Below are 15,801 nucleotides of genomic sequence, written 5' to 3'. Positions count from 1 at the left end.
TCTTTCTCTTCTCTTTCTCTTCTCTTTCTCTTCTCTTTCTCTTCTCTTTCTCTTCTTTCTCTCTTCTTTCTCTCTTCTTTCTCTCTTCTTTCTCTCTTCTTTCTCTCTTCTTTCTCTCTTCTTTCTCTCTTCTTTCTCTCTTCTTTCTCTCCTCTTTCTCTCCTCCCTGGGCATTTGTCAGATTTTATCCCGTTATTCAGTGTCCATTCCAGAATGACTGTGACTTCCAGCAGTGCAGCAGACTTCAGAAATTGGTTTTGTGCTAGAGCTGATTTTCCTGGTTCCTGGCTGGCAAACGCTCAGGGTTCTCCCTGTGTCCCTCCCACAGGTTTGGAGAGAGATAAGTTTGACAACAAGACGGTCACCTTTGAAGAGCACATTAAGGAAGAGCACAACATGTGGCACTATTTGTGCTTTATTGTCTTAGTGAAAGTCAAAGATTCCACAGAATACACGGGACCAGAGAGTTACGTGGCAGAAATGATCAAGGTGAGTTTGGAGCTGTGGGTTTTGTTGTAGATTAGACCAATCCAGTGGAATATTTGGTACAGTGCTCTGTGTTGTATTTATTTTGTAAATGTACCTGTGAGTTCCCAGCCTCCAGGGCACTCTGTGTGTGTGCTGGAGCAGGTGACAGTGAGTGGTGACAGCCAGGTAGTCCCCAAGGCTTGGATCAGGGGAAGAGAACCTGTTCTGCCTTAAATTCACATTTAGAGAGAGGATTTTCAAGCTGGTGGAAGTGTCTGAAGCACAACGAACAGGTTATAACCTGTCCTGGTATAAATATCTCCAACTGACTTGTAGGATTTGTTGTCATATGATTTGAGCTTATTATTGTGGAAAACTACAATTAATGTCTACTCAATTGGAAGGGCTTTTAATGAGAGAATTAAAAGCCTCATCTCTGCCAAGCTGCAGGTTCAGAGCTCCTGGAATTAGATCCGAAGCCCAGTCACTAATTTGTGTCTTCTGGCTGGGGAGCAAAAGCTGTTTGATTTACACCATTCCAATCTGGTTTCTTTATAGCAGAGTACTTTCCTGACTCCCCTCCCAGCTCTTCTGCTGTGAGGTACCCACCTCCCTTGGGGAGGGTTTGTAAATCCCCCCGAGCCCTCTCTGAGGTCAAACGTGTTATTTTGGGGTCACCAAAGTGTCCGTCCTACTTCTGGATTTCCACCTCAGTAATGAGGGCTTAAAGAAATCTTGTGAGCAGTCACCTGATAGAGGATTAGCACAGTGAGATAACCAAGTGCATCACTGCTGCTTTCCAGTCTGGCTGATTATATTGCTCCCTTCCTTTATCCCCCTGCAGCACACATGACTTCAGGGGCAAGCACTGCACTTCTGAAGGGTTTTTCCTTCAAAAAGACAATTTTTTGTTGTGCTTTTGCTTCTAAAAGACGATTTTGTGTTGTGTTTTCGCTGCTGTTCAAGCCAGTTTAAAGGAAGTTTCAACTGCCAACCAATTCCTTGTTTCAGATGAACAGTTTGAATTAGATAAGAACCAAAAATTAGTCACTATGTTTGCATGAAGCACAAACACTGGAGAACTTCTATGAGAATTCCCATTCATTAAGTGTCAGCAAGGGCTAATTACTGTGTGTGGATGGGAATAGGGATAAATTATGCATAGCCAGAGTGTCTCATGCTGATGCAATTTTATGTAACCATGTGCTCTAGGTAGAGGTCTGGAGTGTGTCTGTAGCTGGGGGGTTTTGCACTTCATGAGCCAGTTTTAAATGAAGAACTAAGAGCAGGTCTCAGAAAGGGCTGTATGAGTGTGGAATAGGAAGGAAATCTGGATTTCACCTCAGTGCTCTGTCACCATCCTGCCCCAGGCTCAGGCTGCTGTGCCCTCACTCTGGAGTCCTCTGCAGTCCTTGTATTCCTGAGGAGTCATTTGGCAAAGCTTGCTCTGAAAATCAATTTCTTTCCTGTGTCCTTTAACGTTAAAACTTCCCTTTTTGCCCAAAAATCTGGGAGTAAAACATGATGAATCTGTTTCTTTACCAGACTTGTTTTAAATGCTGCTGTAAGAGTCAGAAGTGCTTTTTTTTCTGTTTAAGGTGTTTTTCGGGGTAATTTGGGTGGGGCCTGGTTCATCTGTTCCTCAAGCTTTCTGTCTTCATAGAATCCCAGACTGGTTTGGGTTGGAAGGGACCTTTAAGAGCACCCAGTGCCACCCCTGCCGTGGGCAGGGACACCTTCCACTGTCCCAGGCTGCTCCAAGCCCCAATGTCCAGCCTGGCCTTGGACACTGCCAAGGATGGGGAGTCCCCAGCCTCAGCCTCTCTGGGCAAAGTCCCCTGAATGCAGAAGGACAGACCAAGGAAAGCATTAAATATGTCTGTGATTGCCAAGGCAGAGAGTCCCTGTGCAGGTGCTGGTTTCCCATGGGCTCGTTCATGTCACAGCCACCAGCCTCTCCTGGGAAGCCTCCTCAGGGCATGGCTGGCTTTTAAAGGGATTTTCCTCCCGTATTTCCGACTGAAGGTGGCACTGTAGCATCTTGGATGGTGACAGAGATGGGGCACGTCTTCCCTGGGCTGCTGTGTGGGACCAGCTGCTGTTTGTACCCACTTTTAGGAGATGGGGTAGGAAGCACCCTGTGCTCCAAGTCCCACTGTGATGGCAGAACACACCTCAAATGTTTCACCTGTGCTCTGCCTCCCAACAAAACAGCTTCAGAAAACTTGGATTTCCACCCTTTGGTAAATGAAAGAAAAAAATTAAGAAAATACCATTTTAAAGATTGCCTTTGCCACTTAGTATTTGTGGGTTGTTCCAACACTACAGAACAGGAAAAAAAATAAAGAATTTAGGACACTTAAATTATATCCACTGTCAGTTTGTGAGTTGCTTCCAGTGCTGCTTGTACAGTGCTTTAAAGATATTTTAAGCACTGTGGTATCAAAAGAATCCTGGACAATTTCGTTAGTGAATATTCAGGAGCCTTTAAGAGTGATCTTGAATTTTGATGTTTTCTTGTCTAAAAATAATGTGTGTAGAGAGGCAGTTTTGAGGATTCCCACTGTACTGGGTATGGCAGAGCTGGATCTGGCCCATAGCATTCATCTTGCACCCTGCAGGAACATTAGAAGAAATTGTAGCCTTGAAAATCAATGATTAACTACAGTTCTTTAGTGAATTCCATATTTCTTCACAGACAGAAGCTCATTAAGTTCAAACACATCACAAGGAAGGAAGTCAACAGGTACACTTGGAAACAGAGTTGAGTTTAGAGCACTGAAGACTGATCAAAAAATCAAAATTAAAAAAAAACCCAGCAGTGATCTGACCTGAGCAGCCTGGGCAAGTGAAAGGTGTCCCTGCCCATGGGGCTGCAGTGAGATGAGATTTAAGGTCCTTTCCAACCCAAACCAGTCTGGGGTTCTGGGATTCTATAAAACATGATCTAATAACTGTTCTGCTATGACTCTCAACCTCCAGCACTGTTGCTCTCCCTCCCATACCTTGTTCTGGCACCAGTATGGGGCTGCTGGTGGCTCTGGGATCTGGACTGGTTTGGTTGAGTCCCATGCAGGGCCAGGCTGCCCTGGGCTTGTAGCTGCAGGTCCAGGCTGCTGATGGAGGCTGGAATTCCTTCCCCTGTAAACAGGGATAATACTCCCTTTCATCAGCGAGGGATGTGCCTGCTGCCACAGATGATGTGAAACTCGGGGTATCTTAGGAATCCTTGCTGGGAATCGCTGGAGATGCACGGGGAGATGGGGGTGTGGGACAAGCTGAGCTTGTGTCACCTCACTGCTGCCCTGGCTCATCCCTGCCCTGCTGCCCCTGCCCAGCACTGCCCAGCCCGGCAGCCTCCTGGATGTCAGGAGATGGCATTCAGCAGCCTGGCATGGAGCAGCTCCCCTTGGAAATGCATCCCGGAGCCACCTCCTTAATATCAATTTAATACGGCACAGGCAGTGCTGCAGGATGTGAGAAAACATCTCCTGGTAGCAGAGACGCTCTTTAATTCCTGGTGTTTGTACAGCTCTCCTGGCCGGAGCAGGGATCCGTCTGGCTCCATCCCTGCGGATGGGCGCTGCAGACAGCGGGGCTGGGTCCGTGCCTTTGGGGAGGGTTTATCGGGGAGGATGTGGAGGGTGCTGCAGAGCCGGCAGCCCGGTGCCTGCCGTGATTCCCAGGAACAAAGGCCCCGTTCCTGCGAGGCTCTGCAGTCACCGGGAAGATCAGGTGATGTCTGAATAACACCCTGTGTGTGGGAGGTGGGGGGATCCACTTATCGCCTTGGCCAGACATTGACATCCACACCCAAATGACTCATGTGAACTCCGTGCAACTCCCTGCAGACTAGTTCATTTAAATGTCTTATCTTCCCATCCTGGCTTGAGAATTCCTCCTGGAGTTCTGTGCCTTTGCCTGCAGTTGCTGTGGCAGCCTGGGCAACACGGCAGCCCCGCCAGCTCAGCTGTCACCGGGGCCTTGGCAGGGCTCTGCCACAGCCAGCTGTGCGCAGGCATTTAGAATATGTAAAATCTCTCAGTCTGCAGCTCGGTACAGAGAAAACCACACAGGCACCCGGGGTTTGTGTGCATTCCTAAGCTGTCTGCAGGCAGCTGCATGGGCTGTCACAGCACAGACAAATATTTGCATGCCCAACTCCTGCATCCCCTGCTCTGCACCTTGAGCAGTGTGGGTACGAGCCACGACTGTCAGAGGTTGTGCACGTAAATGTGCTTATTAAAAAATAAAGGCTGCTTTGGAAAAGTTTTCAGCACAGAGCTTCCTCACTAGCTCCTGCGGTTTTCCCCATGTTTTTAATCCAAGCAGGATCTGTGTCATTAACAACCTTTATTACAGAAGTGAGGCAGAGGTGCCAGGGTTGCCCAAGCTGCCACGTCCAGATCGAGGGCACTGAGTTCCAAATCTGGATTGTGTTGTCATTGAAATGGACCGTTTACAAGTAGGAGTGATGGCACAGATAGCCTTTAAGGAATTTGGAATGGAAATGAAGGCTACAGATTTCCCTTTGTACCTTAGTTAACCTCTGTGTACAAACCTGGGGATTTAAATATATTATTGGGCTTTTTCCTTTGTGTCCTGAGCTCTGTCCTGTAATGGGAGGTGTTTCTCATTCTGGGTTTGAGCAGCTGCCAAGGCACAGCCTGCTGTGCAAAGAGAAGGTTCCATCAGGGTCAGGCTTTTAAATTGCATCCTTCCAGAAGTGCAAGTGTGACTTGAAGCCTTTCCCAGGGAGCTACCCAGCAAGGACAGTCACTGTGCTCTGAAACCCAGCAGGAATGCTGGATTCCCAAGTGGTGATGGTTTTGAGGAGTGGCTGTGTCCCAGGCTCTCCATGAAATCCAGTTCAGCTGGAGATGGCCGAGACTGGCTTTGCACTGCAGCACCTACAGGAATGACGAGGGCAGACCATGATACATCCAACCCAAAGCATTCCAAAAGGGCCTTAATGATTCCAGCACTGGTGAAAGACATACGTACATGAAATTACAGTCTGAGAAAGTGTTGGAAACTAAGCGATGTTCATCTGTCATTTGTGCCTGGAAATCCTGTACTTCAGGCAGAGTCAAATAGGAGAGATTTGTCATATCAGTATTGAGCAAACAAGCTGCAGACACAGGAGCGAGCAGCCCGTGCAAATACCTCGGTTACAGATGAGGAAATTGGGGTTTTGGGGCTACCGGTCACCACGATACTGGTGCAGGCTGGGAGAGGAGGAGGACCAAGGAGGTCAGGATGTGACCTGGAGCTGACAGCGCTTAGTTTGGTGGTAACTTCATAACAAGCTGCATCTTGAGATAGCTGGCCAGAGTTAGCCAATATAATTACAGGGTTAAACAAGAAATCATGGCAGAGGCATAGAAGAGCCAAGAGTGTTTGGTAGCAGGCCCTGGGCTGCTGGAAACACTGTGTCACAGGCACGGGCTGAGCTTCATGCTCACATAGGGAAGGAACTGGATCCACCCTTGGTGCAAACCAGGAGCTGCACTGGGAGAAAGGGTTGGTCACCTTCCCCAGCTCTGGCACAGGGTGCCCAGAGCAGCTGGGGCTGCCCCTGGATCCCTGGCAGTGTCCAAGGCCAGGCTGGACATTGGGGCTTGGAGCAGCCTGGGACAGTGGGAGGTGTCCCTGCCCATGGCAGGGGGTGGGACTGGATGGGCTTTAAGATCCCTTCCAACCTGTTCTGGGATTCTCTGGACCCTGTGAGCTGACTGCCCCAAGGTGAGCTGCAGGAAACCCTCCTGCTGCTGACAGGAACCCCACATGGCCCAGTGCTTGGTTTTCCCTGACAAACCACCTGGTATCCATGCTGGGAATGTTGGGTTGGTATACCAGCTGACCAGGCGAAGGTTTCCCTTGGGCTGAGCGTGTGTATGAAAAGGGCCTGGGTGGATGAAAGCAGAAGGAAGGGCTTGGGGCCAGTTCTGGGGAATGGGATGTTTGCATAACGTGCTGGGGTTTGGGTGGATCCCAAACAGCTGCCAGGGTGGGTGCCGTGTCCTGCTCCTGGAGCAGCGCCAGCACCCTGGGAGAAAGGGGGGAAGGTTCCTGCCTGGAAACCGCGGGGTGACTCGCTGGTAACACAACCCGCTGGCACCAGAAAGCCCCGGGGGGCCCTGTGTGCCGAGGAGGTGGCCCAGGGCCGGGGTGAGGCTGGCCCTGAGTCACCGCCGTGACCCCGCGGGCGCTCCCGGACGGATGCTTGTGCAAGAGTGGGTGACAGCAGCCGCTGCCACCAGCTGGGGTGCTCAGCCTCTGCTGGGGAATTTTGTCCTGCCCAGCTGTGGAGGTGTAAAGTGCCCTAATTCAATGGGGAAGCAAACAGCCTGGAGGAGTTGGTGTGGAGAGGTGGCCTTGTCCTTTCAGGAGGCAGGACATGGCCTTCAGGAATCCTGTTCCCGCAGTCCATCGGGATGGGTGGTGCTTGGCTGGGCTCCAGTGAGTCTCCCACAGCAGAGCTGTCTCAGGGCTGTAGGGCCATGGTCACCCTTCACCTTTGACAATTGTGTCGGTGTTCCAGGTTCCCCGCTCTGCGCCAGCCCATGTGCCACTTGGGTATTTAACCTCTGGCAACAGAGAAAAGGAGGTTATCGCACCCTAAACCTTGTGTCATCAGCCTCCTGTGTAACAACACAGGGCATGTGAGGAGTTGGGAGTGTTCTGAGTGTGGAGGGGGGGACACTGGCAAGTGCTGGTTTTTATAGAGGGGAGAAGTGCAGCTCAGTGTGGAAGAAGTGATGGTGAGCCCTTTGCAGCAGGGAGAGAACCTGGTGTGGTGATTTTTCCAGGAAGCTCAAGAAAGACCCAAGAGGAGTCCCATCTCACCACAAACAAACATGAATTTTCAAAGTGCTTCACAGAGCTCTTCTGTAGCTTTGTGGGTCTGATTTTTAACTTCCCGTGACAGAAACTGAAATTTGCTGCTGCCACCTTTCCCTGCTTGTGTTCAGGAAACAACTGGACGTAGCACTCAGTACTCTGGGCTGGTGATAAGATGGGGATCAGGCACAGCTTGGACTTGGTGATCTTGGAGGTTTTTTCCAACCACAATAATTCTGTGATTCTGTAACTGATGGCTGCTGGGCAGCCCTTTGATGGCAGCTGTAGGATTCATTTTGGAGAGGGCTGAATTAGCCCTTCAGCACTCTCAGGCACAGGGGTAGCTGGATAAACGGAGACCCTGGAGAGGAGCAGTCCTTGCCATGAGCTGCAATCCCTTGCCCAAGAGGAGCAGAGCTGCTGCCTCTCCTGGCACAGCTCGTGCTGAGGTCGCCTCTCGGCCTTTCTCAGAACCAACCCTTCGGCAGAAGCCGGGAGGAGCCGGCGCTTCTCAGAATGAATCGCGCGTGCATCACGCAGCACCGCTTCCTCTTCCTCGCGTTTCCAAGCGGGGATGGTCACCCCCGTCACCCCCGTGTCTGAGATTCGGTGAGACTTGCCTTACAACAGGGACTTTTCCAACTTTACCTAGAAGAGAGCTGCAACCCGAAACCCAGCCCTTGCGGTCAGCCAGCTTCCGTCAGCGGCTGCGCTCGCTCCGGCTGCTGCAGCACAGGGAGCTGCACCCGTGCTGGGAACGGGGAGCTGAGGGCACAGCGGCACCCCGGGAACGGGGAGCTGAGGGCACAGCGGCACCCCGGGAACGGGGAGCTGAGGGCACAGCGGCACCCCGGGAACGGGGAGCTGAGGGCACCCCAGGATCCCAGGGCAGAGGGTGCAAAAGGCATCGGTCCGTGGGTGCCAGCAGCTGCACAGGAGCACGGGCTGCCTCCCCTCTCCCGGCTCACTCAGTGCCTCTAAAACACCTCTAAAGCCCCAAGAGGGACATGAGGCCGTATCTAAAGGCACCCCAGGGCTGAGCTGAAGTTCAGCAGAAACTGGATCGTGGAGATATAAATCTTTCATTGACCCCTGAGTGGCAGTGCCGGGAGCCGGGCTGGCCCAGCAGGATCACCATCCCCTGACCTTTCAGAGTTCCATTGGTGCTGGCTCTGCTTAAATATTTATTTATTTGAAAGAAAACACCCCCACACTCCCAGCAGGGACAGGGATGGGCTGTGTGTCAGCAGCCTGGCCACATTCAGCTCCTCTCTGTGGGACTGGGGGAGGCTGGAGAACAGGCTGAAGGTTTCCCATGTAAATCCAGGATGAAGAGTGTGTGCAGGAGGCAGAGCTGTCCTGCTGTGCTGGCAGCTTCCCTCTGTCCTCTCCCGGGAGTCCCGGCACCAGCCTGGGGCAGAGAGCATTCCAGGCTGCCTGCATTCCCTGCTGCCTGCATTCCCTGCATCCACAGGGATTTCTCTGCATCTCTCTCCCCGTGTTTTCCCACCCTGTTTGGGTGGACACCCCCTTGTTTCCTGCCAGATGGTAGCTGGACATGTCCAGATAAATACTGCATTCGGGTGGTGCTAATGAGCTGCATGAATGGGGAGGCAGATCAGTGCAGCCCAGCCAGGGTGGGCACAGGGATGTCCAGGTCCTTCGCTGAGGCTGTCCCTGCACAGGGAATTTCCAGGTGCCTGTTAACCCTTTCCCAGGTGGGTCAGTGAGCCACCCCAGAGGGCTGTGTCTCCTTGTCCTCAGCCTTCCCCTTCCTCAGCCCATGGAGTTCATGTGGTTTGGTTTTAATCTTTGAACATTGGCATGAGAACTAGAGGTGCTTTGTTGGTTTTTTTTCCAAATCAAAGCCAAGATTTAGCGACTTTGAGGGCTGGGGCTTTCAGAAACCCAGTGAGTATGGAAGCTCTGAGGAGGCTGCAGAAGCTGTGGGTGCTGTTTGATTTCACCTTCCGGGCCTGGAACGATCAAGTCACAGCCTCTGCAGCAGCTGCAGCGTTGGCTTAAGCTGCAGAGTAATGTTGGAAAGTGCTTGGGGTATTCGTTATGAAACATTGCAGGTAGGGAAGGTTGGTGCTTCCCGCATCCCTTTCATCCTTCTCAAGGATGGGACCTGGGAACGCTTTGGGGACGGCCTTAGAAATGTTTTTGGGAACAAGGGAAAAAGGGGCAGGCAGGAGCTTCAGGACTCCTGTGTCTGCCTAGAAACCTCAGGACATGGGCTTGAGGGTCCAGGCAAACCTGCAAATATAAATTATGTTTTAGTCTGATTTTCCTTGTCCTCTGTCCTGGTTTCTTCCCTGGAGGAGCACAGGGAAGTGCAGTTGATGTAGTTTTTTTCTGGGTGGGAGATGCTGGCCCTGAGCACAAATGTTGAGCTGCCCCCTGCTCCCTAATGAGGCTTTTACTACAGCTGGAAGAACACAGTGCAATGTTGCCTGTTCCTACTATTAAACCTTAATTGTGGGACTGGCGTTTCCTAAAGTCCAAAATATTTTGGCACTCATCTTGATAAAGGCATATTTTTTTTTGTACATAGATTTTTTTTTTTCTTTTATTAGCAGAAACCATCTGCCCTGTAAACAGAGATCAGGAGCAAACAGCCTTCCTGGCAGTTCTGCATCACGTGGGAATGCTGTGGTGCCTGCATGGGAAAGGGCCTGCTTTCTGCCTTCGCATCCTGGCAAAAGGAAACTCCAGGCAGATCAGAAGCAGCTAATTTAAGCTGATGAGTCTTGGCATCGCATCTCAATTGCAGAGAGGATGTGACTGGAGCTCTCTGTAGAGGTGCACAGCCCTGATTAAGCATGGATGCTCCTGGGAATGAGGGGGAGCATGGAGGGGAAGCAGGTTGGAGCTGGAGATTTAGGCAGGGAATGACAAAAAGCCAGAAGTTTGCAGTGCTGCAAAAACAAGCTGAGAGCCCAGAGAAGAGCCTGGCCAGCACAGTGGGGCGAGCTTTGGTCACCGTTAATCAGCAGTGGTGATTGATTTTTGATTAATGGTGTTAATGCAGTCACCCATCACCTTGTCTGGTGTGTTTAAACCTTCCCAGCTGTGTCACCTGGGAGAGCACACACACCTTTATCTCAGCCAGCCCGAGTTCAGCTTCCATTTCAGTGTGTATCTCCAGCGTGGGAGGAGAACCAGACTAGATGGGAAGCCAGTTTGATGTTGAACCGTAAGGTGTCAGGACGTGGGGGGCACCCCTCCTCCTCTTTTGTGGCTTTCTGTTCCGCTCCTGCCTTTATTTTTAACATCTCTGGTGTGTTACACGAGTGCCTTTGTGAGCCTCTGTACAGGCTCCTCAAACTGAGTGTGTGTCCAGTGACATTCCTGACTGTAACTCAGACATGGAATAGTAAAGAATTTGTGTGGCTGAAGGAAAACTCTCCAACAAGCAGTGCATTGTGATGTGTCTGTCCCACATTTTAGCCTGAACCAGACAGTCAAAATATGATTTTCTTTTTCATTAAAAAGGAAGTATTTCAGCTACGGAAGAATTTCCAGGTAGAACTTGGTTTCTTTTATCAGAGATCACAGCCAAGCTTTGCTTGACCAAAAAAGCAGAAAATCTTCCTCAAACACAATTAGAAGATTGTAAGATGGCAGCGGATTTCTAGCACTGGGAAGTGCTTGTCCAGATGTGAACTCTGGGCTGGTTTAATGTCCAGTGTTTGTGCATCTATCCTGAAGTGTGTGTGAGGGAGCAAGGGCTGGGGCAGTGAGTAGCTGGAGAGGAAGCCTGGCCCTGAGCAGCCCCAATTCCCAGCGGCTGCATCGCCTCAGTGCCTCGGGCAGGCACTTTGCAAACTTTCCAGTAAGATGCAAATGCAGGTTACTGCAGATAACTGCAGATAAGTACAGAGCTGGTGCATCCGAGGAATGTCCTGTGGCTTTAGAGCTGTCTGTGCTGTGCTCTCAGGGCAGGTTTTCATGTGGCAAACTCTAATTGTGCCCTGGTGTGTGTGATCCTCAGGAGAGAAACCTGGACTGGTTCCCCCGGATGAGGGCCATGTCACTGGTCAGCAGCGACTCAGAGGGAGAGCAGAACGAGCTGAGGAACCTGCAGGAGAAGTTGGAATCCACCATGAAGCTTGTGACCAACCTCTCTGGGCAGCTCTCAGAGCTCAAGGATCAGGTAAGGAGCGGCCACACACCGCGGTGGGCAGGACACGGCTCCCGCCAGCCCCTCAGACCAGCAGCTCCATGGCTTCTCCAAACCCCCGGGAGAGCTTTCCCAGAGTAATTCGTGGTTAGGAAAGAAGTGAACAAACCAGATGGCCCTCCAGAGCCCTGTGCCCCAGCTGACCTGTCTGGTGCTGACCCAACTGGAAGTGTTGTGTGTAAGTAAGAGTGCCCACTTAAGAAAGGGAAAACCTGTGTTAAAAAAATCACCAGAGTTAACCTAAACCAGTCCTGGCTGGTGCAGGGAGCCTGTGTGTGTGGTGGTGTTGTTGTTGTTTGGGGTTTTAACCCGAAGAGCTGAGTGTGATCCTGTCAGCCAGAGGGTGTGACACTGATAAAAGGGCTGTGTCACTGTGTGGACCTCAAAACCCACCGAGAAACTGGAGAAGCGCTCGAGTGGTTACTGGTGCTGCTGGTCCCTCCGTGCTGTGGCTGTGCAGATGTGATTTGGCTGCTGCCACCCTCAGCCTGCAGCACACACATCCCAGGAGAGGTTTGCACTGCACCAAGCGCTGCTGCTGCGGAACCAGCGAGCGCTCCGCACACCTCCGAGTGCTTTTCTGGTGCAGCAGCTTCTCTGCAGCAAGAGCTGGTTGGCTTCTGCCTTGGCTGGGCACGAGGGTATCGTGAGGCTGGTTCCCAGCCCAACCCCAGCGATGGCTTTGTGGAAGACAGAGACATCAGGGCTTTAGGTCAGTGTCCACAGGGATTCCAGCCTCACTGGAGGGAACAGGGAAAGCACTGCTGCCTGTGCTGGTGGGAGCTGTTTGTGGTGGCTGCTTATCTCTGTGCGTTAATAACCTTAGCCAGATGGTTCAATTAGTGACTTTATGTAGGTATTGGCAGTGGGTAAGATTAATTTCTGACTTACACCCGGGTTGAGGATGGAGCTGCCCAGGGCAAGAGTGGCCCAGCGGCTCTGGGTCGGTGCCTCTCCCAACACCAATCCCATCTCTGCTGGGCTGGCTGGGTTTCTCCAGGAACCATTCCTCTATCAGGCGTCCCTGGCAGCCGGTACTGCCTGAGATCCGGCTGCTGCCTTCCAGTCACGCTCTGGAGCTGGGCCCTGTCCCGAGCACCCTGCGGAGTGCAAGGAAGGGATTAATGTGGGGGACTGGGAGCTGACAACCTCGCTTCCCCGGGCTGTAATTAGTTCTCAGGCACGGTGCCACAGAGCCCCTTGCTCCAGTTGGTCTGAGGATGGAGGGCAGAGGCAGTTGCTCTTTTGTCTGGGCTTTAGTTCTTGCTGGGCAGTGGTTTCGCTGTTTTGCCTGGAAACAATTACCCTGACCCATGTGTCTGGTGTCTCCCTGCTGAAGGCTCTGACTCAAAGTGCTCTGCAGTCACAGGAGTCTCCCCGCCGGCCGCAGCCAGCGCTGCCTCACGACACATTCCTTTCTGGAGCTCGCAGCCCTCTTGGCTGACCAAGCACTAAAACCCCTTCTCGCTCTTTGTGAAAATAAGAATGAAGGGTTTAGCTTTTAGAGAGCTATTTGACTGTAAAAGCAAGAGAGGAAACCAGCTTCATTAATGTGGTGATAGCTTTTAGGAATTCCCCTAAGTACCATTATTGAGAACCCTGCTGAAGATGCAGGATGCTCCAATTACGTGATAAAGCCAGTATATCCCTCCTCCTGATCAGGAACTGTCTCCAGGAAAGGAACTAACTCAGGGAATTTTTATTTGTATTTATTTTCTTGTAATTAAATAAAGGGAAAACCTCTCATTCATTTGCTCTTCAAGCTCGTTAGGTTTCTGGAGACTAATTATTAGAAACCGAGCTCCAGCCCACCTGCTTCCCCAAAGTGCACCAAGAGCCATTAAAATCCTGATCACTTTAATTCTGTGCAAAAAGATTACACCATAATTGTCTGCAGCAGCAGGGGATTAGATGTAATCACCCAGAAATCCTTCCCAGCGCCTCCTCCGGTGTCACTGGGTGTGAGTATCGCTCCTGGGGCCGGGCCCTGGCTGGGAGCAGCCCCCCTGCCCTCCAGGTGTGACTCAGGGTGACTCAGCTGCCAGCAGCCCCACAGGCAGGTGCTGTGTCCAGTGGGATTGCTGCCCCTGCCTGTGCCCTGTTCCTGGAGGCAGCTCCAACTCACCATAACCTTTGGATCCAGGCGTTATCGGGGAGCCCAGCCTGGCTCAGCTGAAACCTGGGCCCCTTGGGCTGTGTTTGGATCCTGTCAGCACAATTCCAGGGCCTGGCAGCTCCCTGGGGACTCGCTGTGCATGGCTTTCATTGCCTGTTAGCCCAGGTGTGCTGTCACTGGAAAGCTTTTGCAGGAGATTCACTCTCCAGTAAATGTGATGGCAATAAGTTGCTCCCTCCTGCAGCCCTGTGCCCTCCACACAAGCATTAAGCATTGTGCAGGATTAATAATGTTCTGCGTCGACACTAAAATTGCATTTCTCCCTCTTATTTATGGTTGGTTGCTTTATTCTTCCCTTTTTTTAAAGCCACATCTTCTACAAACACCTGCACCAGGGTACACCACCCCTTTTCTACACAGCCTGAAAAATATCTCCTGGAATCCCTTTTCATTATTCCTCTTTCTTTGCGTTTTTATTCCGTGCTTCCTCTGAATCAGTTTATTGGCAGTGTGAAATTGTGACTCTTGGTTTGCTCAGTGAAGATAATTAATGTAAAGGGGCAGTTTTAAGCTGAGTCCTCGCAGCATCTCTGCATTTCCACTTGTGGGTTATCTTGGAAGCAGTTTAACATTCAGGTTCAGCAGGGAGTGGGGGGTGTGTGTGTTCAGAGAGCTCTGGGAAGACCCCTCTCCTCTTGCTCCCATTCCCTGTGAAGCATTAGGGCGTTTTGTGAAGGGAATTGCAGCAGCTGTGCAGAGGAGCAGGAGGTGTGCCCTGGCCTCGGGAGGCTGCCGTCAGCCCTCAGGAAAGGGAAACAGCAGCTCTGCCTCCCCTTGGGCCAGGCAGCGAGCACGGTGCTGGGCTGAGCTCAAGGTTAACGATGGTTTCAAGAGGAATGATGGTGTTTCAGCCCCGTTCCTGGTGGTTAAAGGAGTGCCACTGGACCCTCAGTGAGGTGTGGGGTGTGCAGCACGTCCGGCCCGCAGAGGAGCCTTGTGGAGGCTGTCCAGCACTGCCTGTTTGGAGCAATCCTGTTCCCCACAGAGAACTCCAGACTCGAGGTCAGCCCCAGGCCAGCCAGCCTGGCATACCAGAATACCCTGCACCAGTTGGGAAACTCCATCAGCGCTGAAACTGGTGGTTTTAAACAGGTGCACTCAAGTGGTTTAGTGGTGACCGTGGTGGTGGGGCTGGGCTGACTGTTGGGTTTGATCTTAGAGATTGTTCCCAACTTCCAACAGTTCCGTGATCCCAAGCATGTTACAAGTGAGCTGCACATGTACACACCACCTCCCTTCTCCTGGGGTTGCTGCCACAAGTAGTGACATTGGCTGGCATTTGTCATTAAACAGCAAAAACTGGAGAAGTTAAATGGTGAATGTAGCTGAGAGGAGCAGCAGGAGCAGGATGGGAATGTGGATCACATGCTGTGGTGTGCTGAGCCCTGAGGGTGTGGGGGCTCCTGGGGGAGCCTGGGCGCCCTCGGTGGTGCAGGGATGAGGCGCTGTCCTGGTGTTCCCTTGCACAGCTCCTGGGAGCCATCCCACGTGTCAGCTCCTCTGCAGCCGGGACGTGGCGGGAGCTGTGGGATCCAGCTGTGGGATCCAGCTGTTCGCTCCCAAGACCCTGCCCAGCCAGAGTCATTCCTTGCATGGCTTATGTAACTTGTCAGAAACCTCCCAAAGTTTTAAAAAACTGCAGTGGAGCACTGGATTGTGGCCGTTTCTCAATATCAGTAATAACAGTGATCCATTTTCCGTTCACGGTTCACCGATCAGGGGAATGTTATTTAATTACTGGGAAGCAGATGGGGAATGCTGAGGTTTGGGGTGTCTGGCAGTGAGGTGGTTAAGTCCTGCCCTGGCGGATGGGGAGGGCTGTTGGCTCACTCCGGATGAGAGCAGGAGTGCTCAGCTTTTTCCAGCAAAGGCAAGGGTATTCCCAGCCTGACTGCGGGGCTCGCCCCTTTTTCCGCCCTCTCGTCTAGTCTGCTGGACGGGTTAGAAAGAATTCCTGATGGGGGAGGGTTCTGCAGGCTGCTCCCCGCACAGATTCCCGCTGCCCACCGGCCCTGCCGGGCTGTCCCTGGCACAGCAGTGTCCAAGCACCCTGCCGGGCTGTCCCTGGCACAGCGGTGTCTGAGCCCCCAGACGGGCTGTCCCTGGCACAGCAGTGTCCGAGCCCTCA

At 51.9% G+C, this 15,801-nt stretch overlaps 1 protein-coding gene across 12 annotated transcripts in view; it reads left to right on the top strand.

Annotated features, from left to right (window-relative positions):
- Positions 1–15,801, top strand: part of ITPR1 (inositol 1,4,5-trisphosphate receptor type 1) — a 160,363-nt gene that overhangs the window by 142,962 nt on the left and 1,600 nt on the right. For all 12 annotated transcript variants that reach the window (XM_042013414.1, XM_042013385.1, XM_042013421.1 and 9 more), the window contains 2 exons: positions 329–489; positions 11,309–11,470. In XM_042013414.1, the coding sequence (XP_041869348.1) occupies positions 329–489; positions 11,309–11,470 (323 nt within the window). The remainder of the gene's footprint in view (positions 1–328; positions 490–11,308; positions 11,471–15,801) is intronic.

Source organism: Corvus kubaryi, unplaced genomic scaffold (genome assembly GCF_017639235.1).
Source record: "Corvus kubaryi isolate FWS band 111438036 unplaced genomic scaffold, C.kubaryi_AGA036_p1.0 136, whole genome shotgun sequence".
Taxonomy (NCBI): domain Eukaryota; kingdom Metazoa; phylum Chordata; class Aves; order Passeriformes; family Corvidae; genus Corvus; species Corvus kubaryi.
This window is presented reverse-complemented; position numbering and strand designations above follow the sequence as displayed.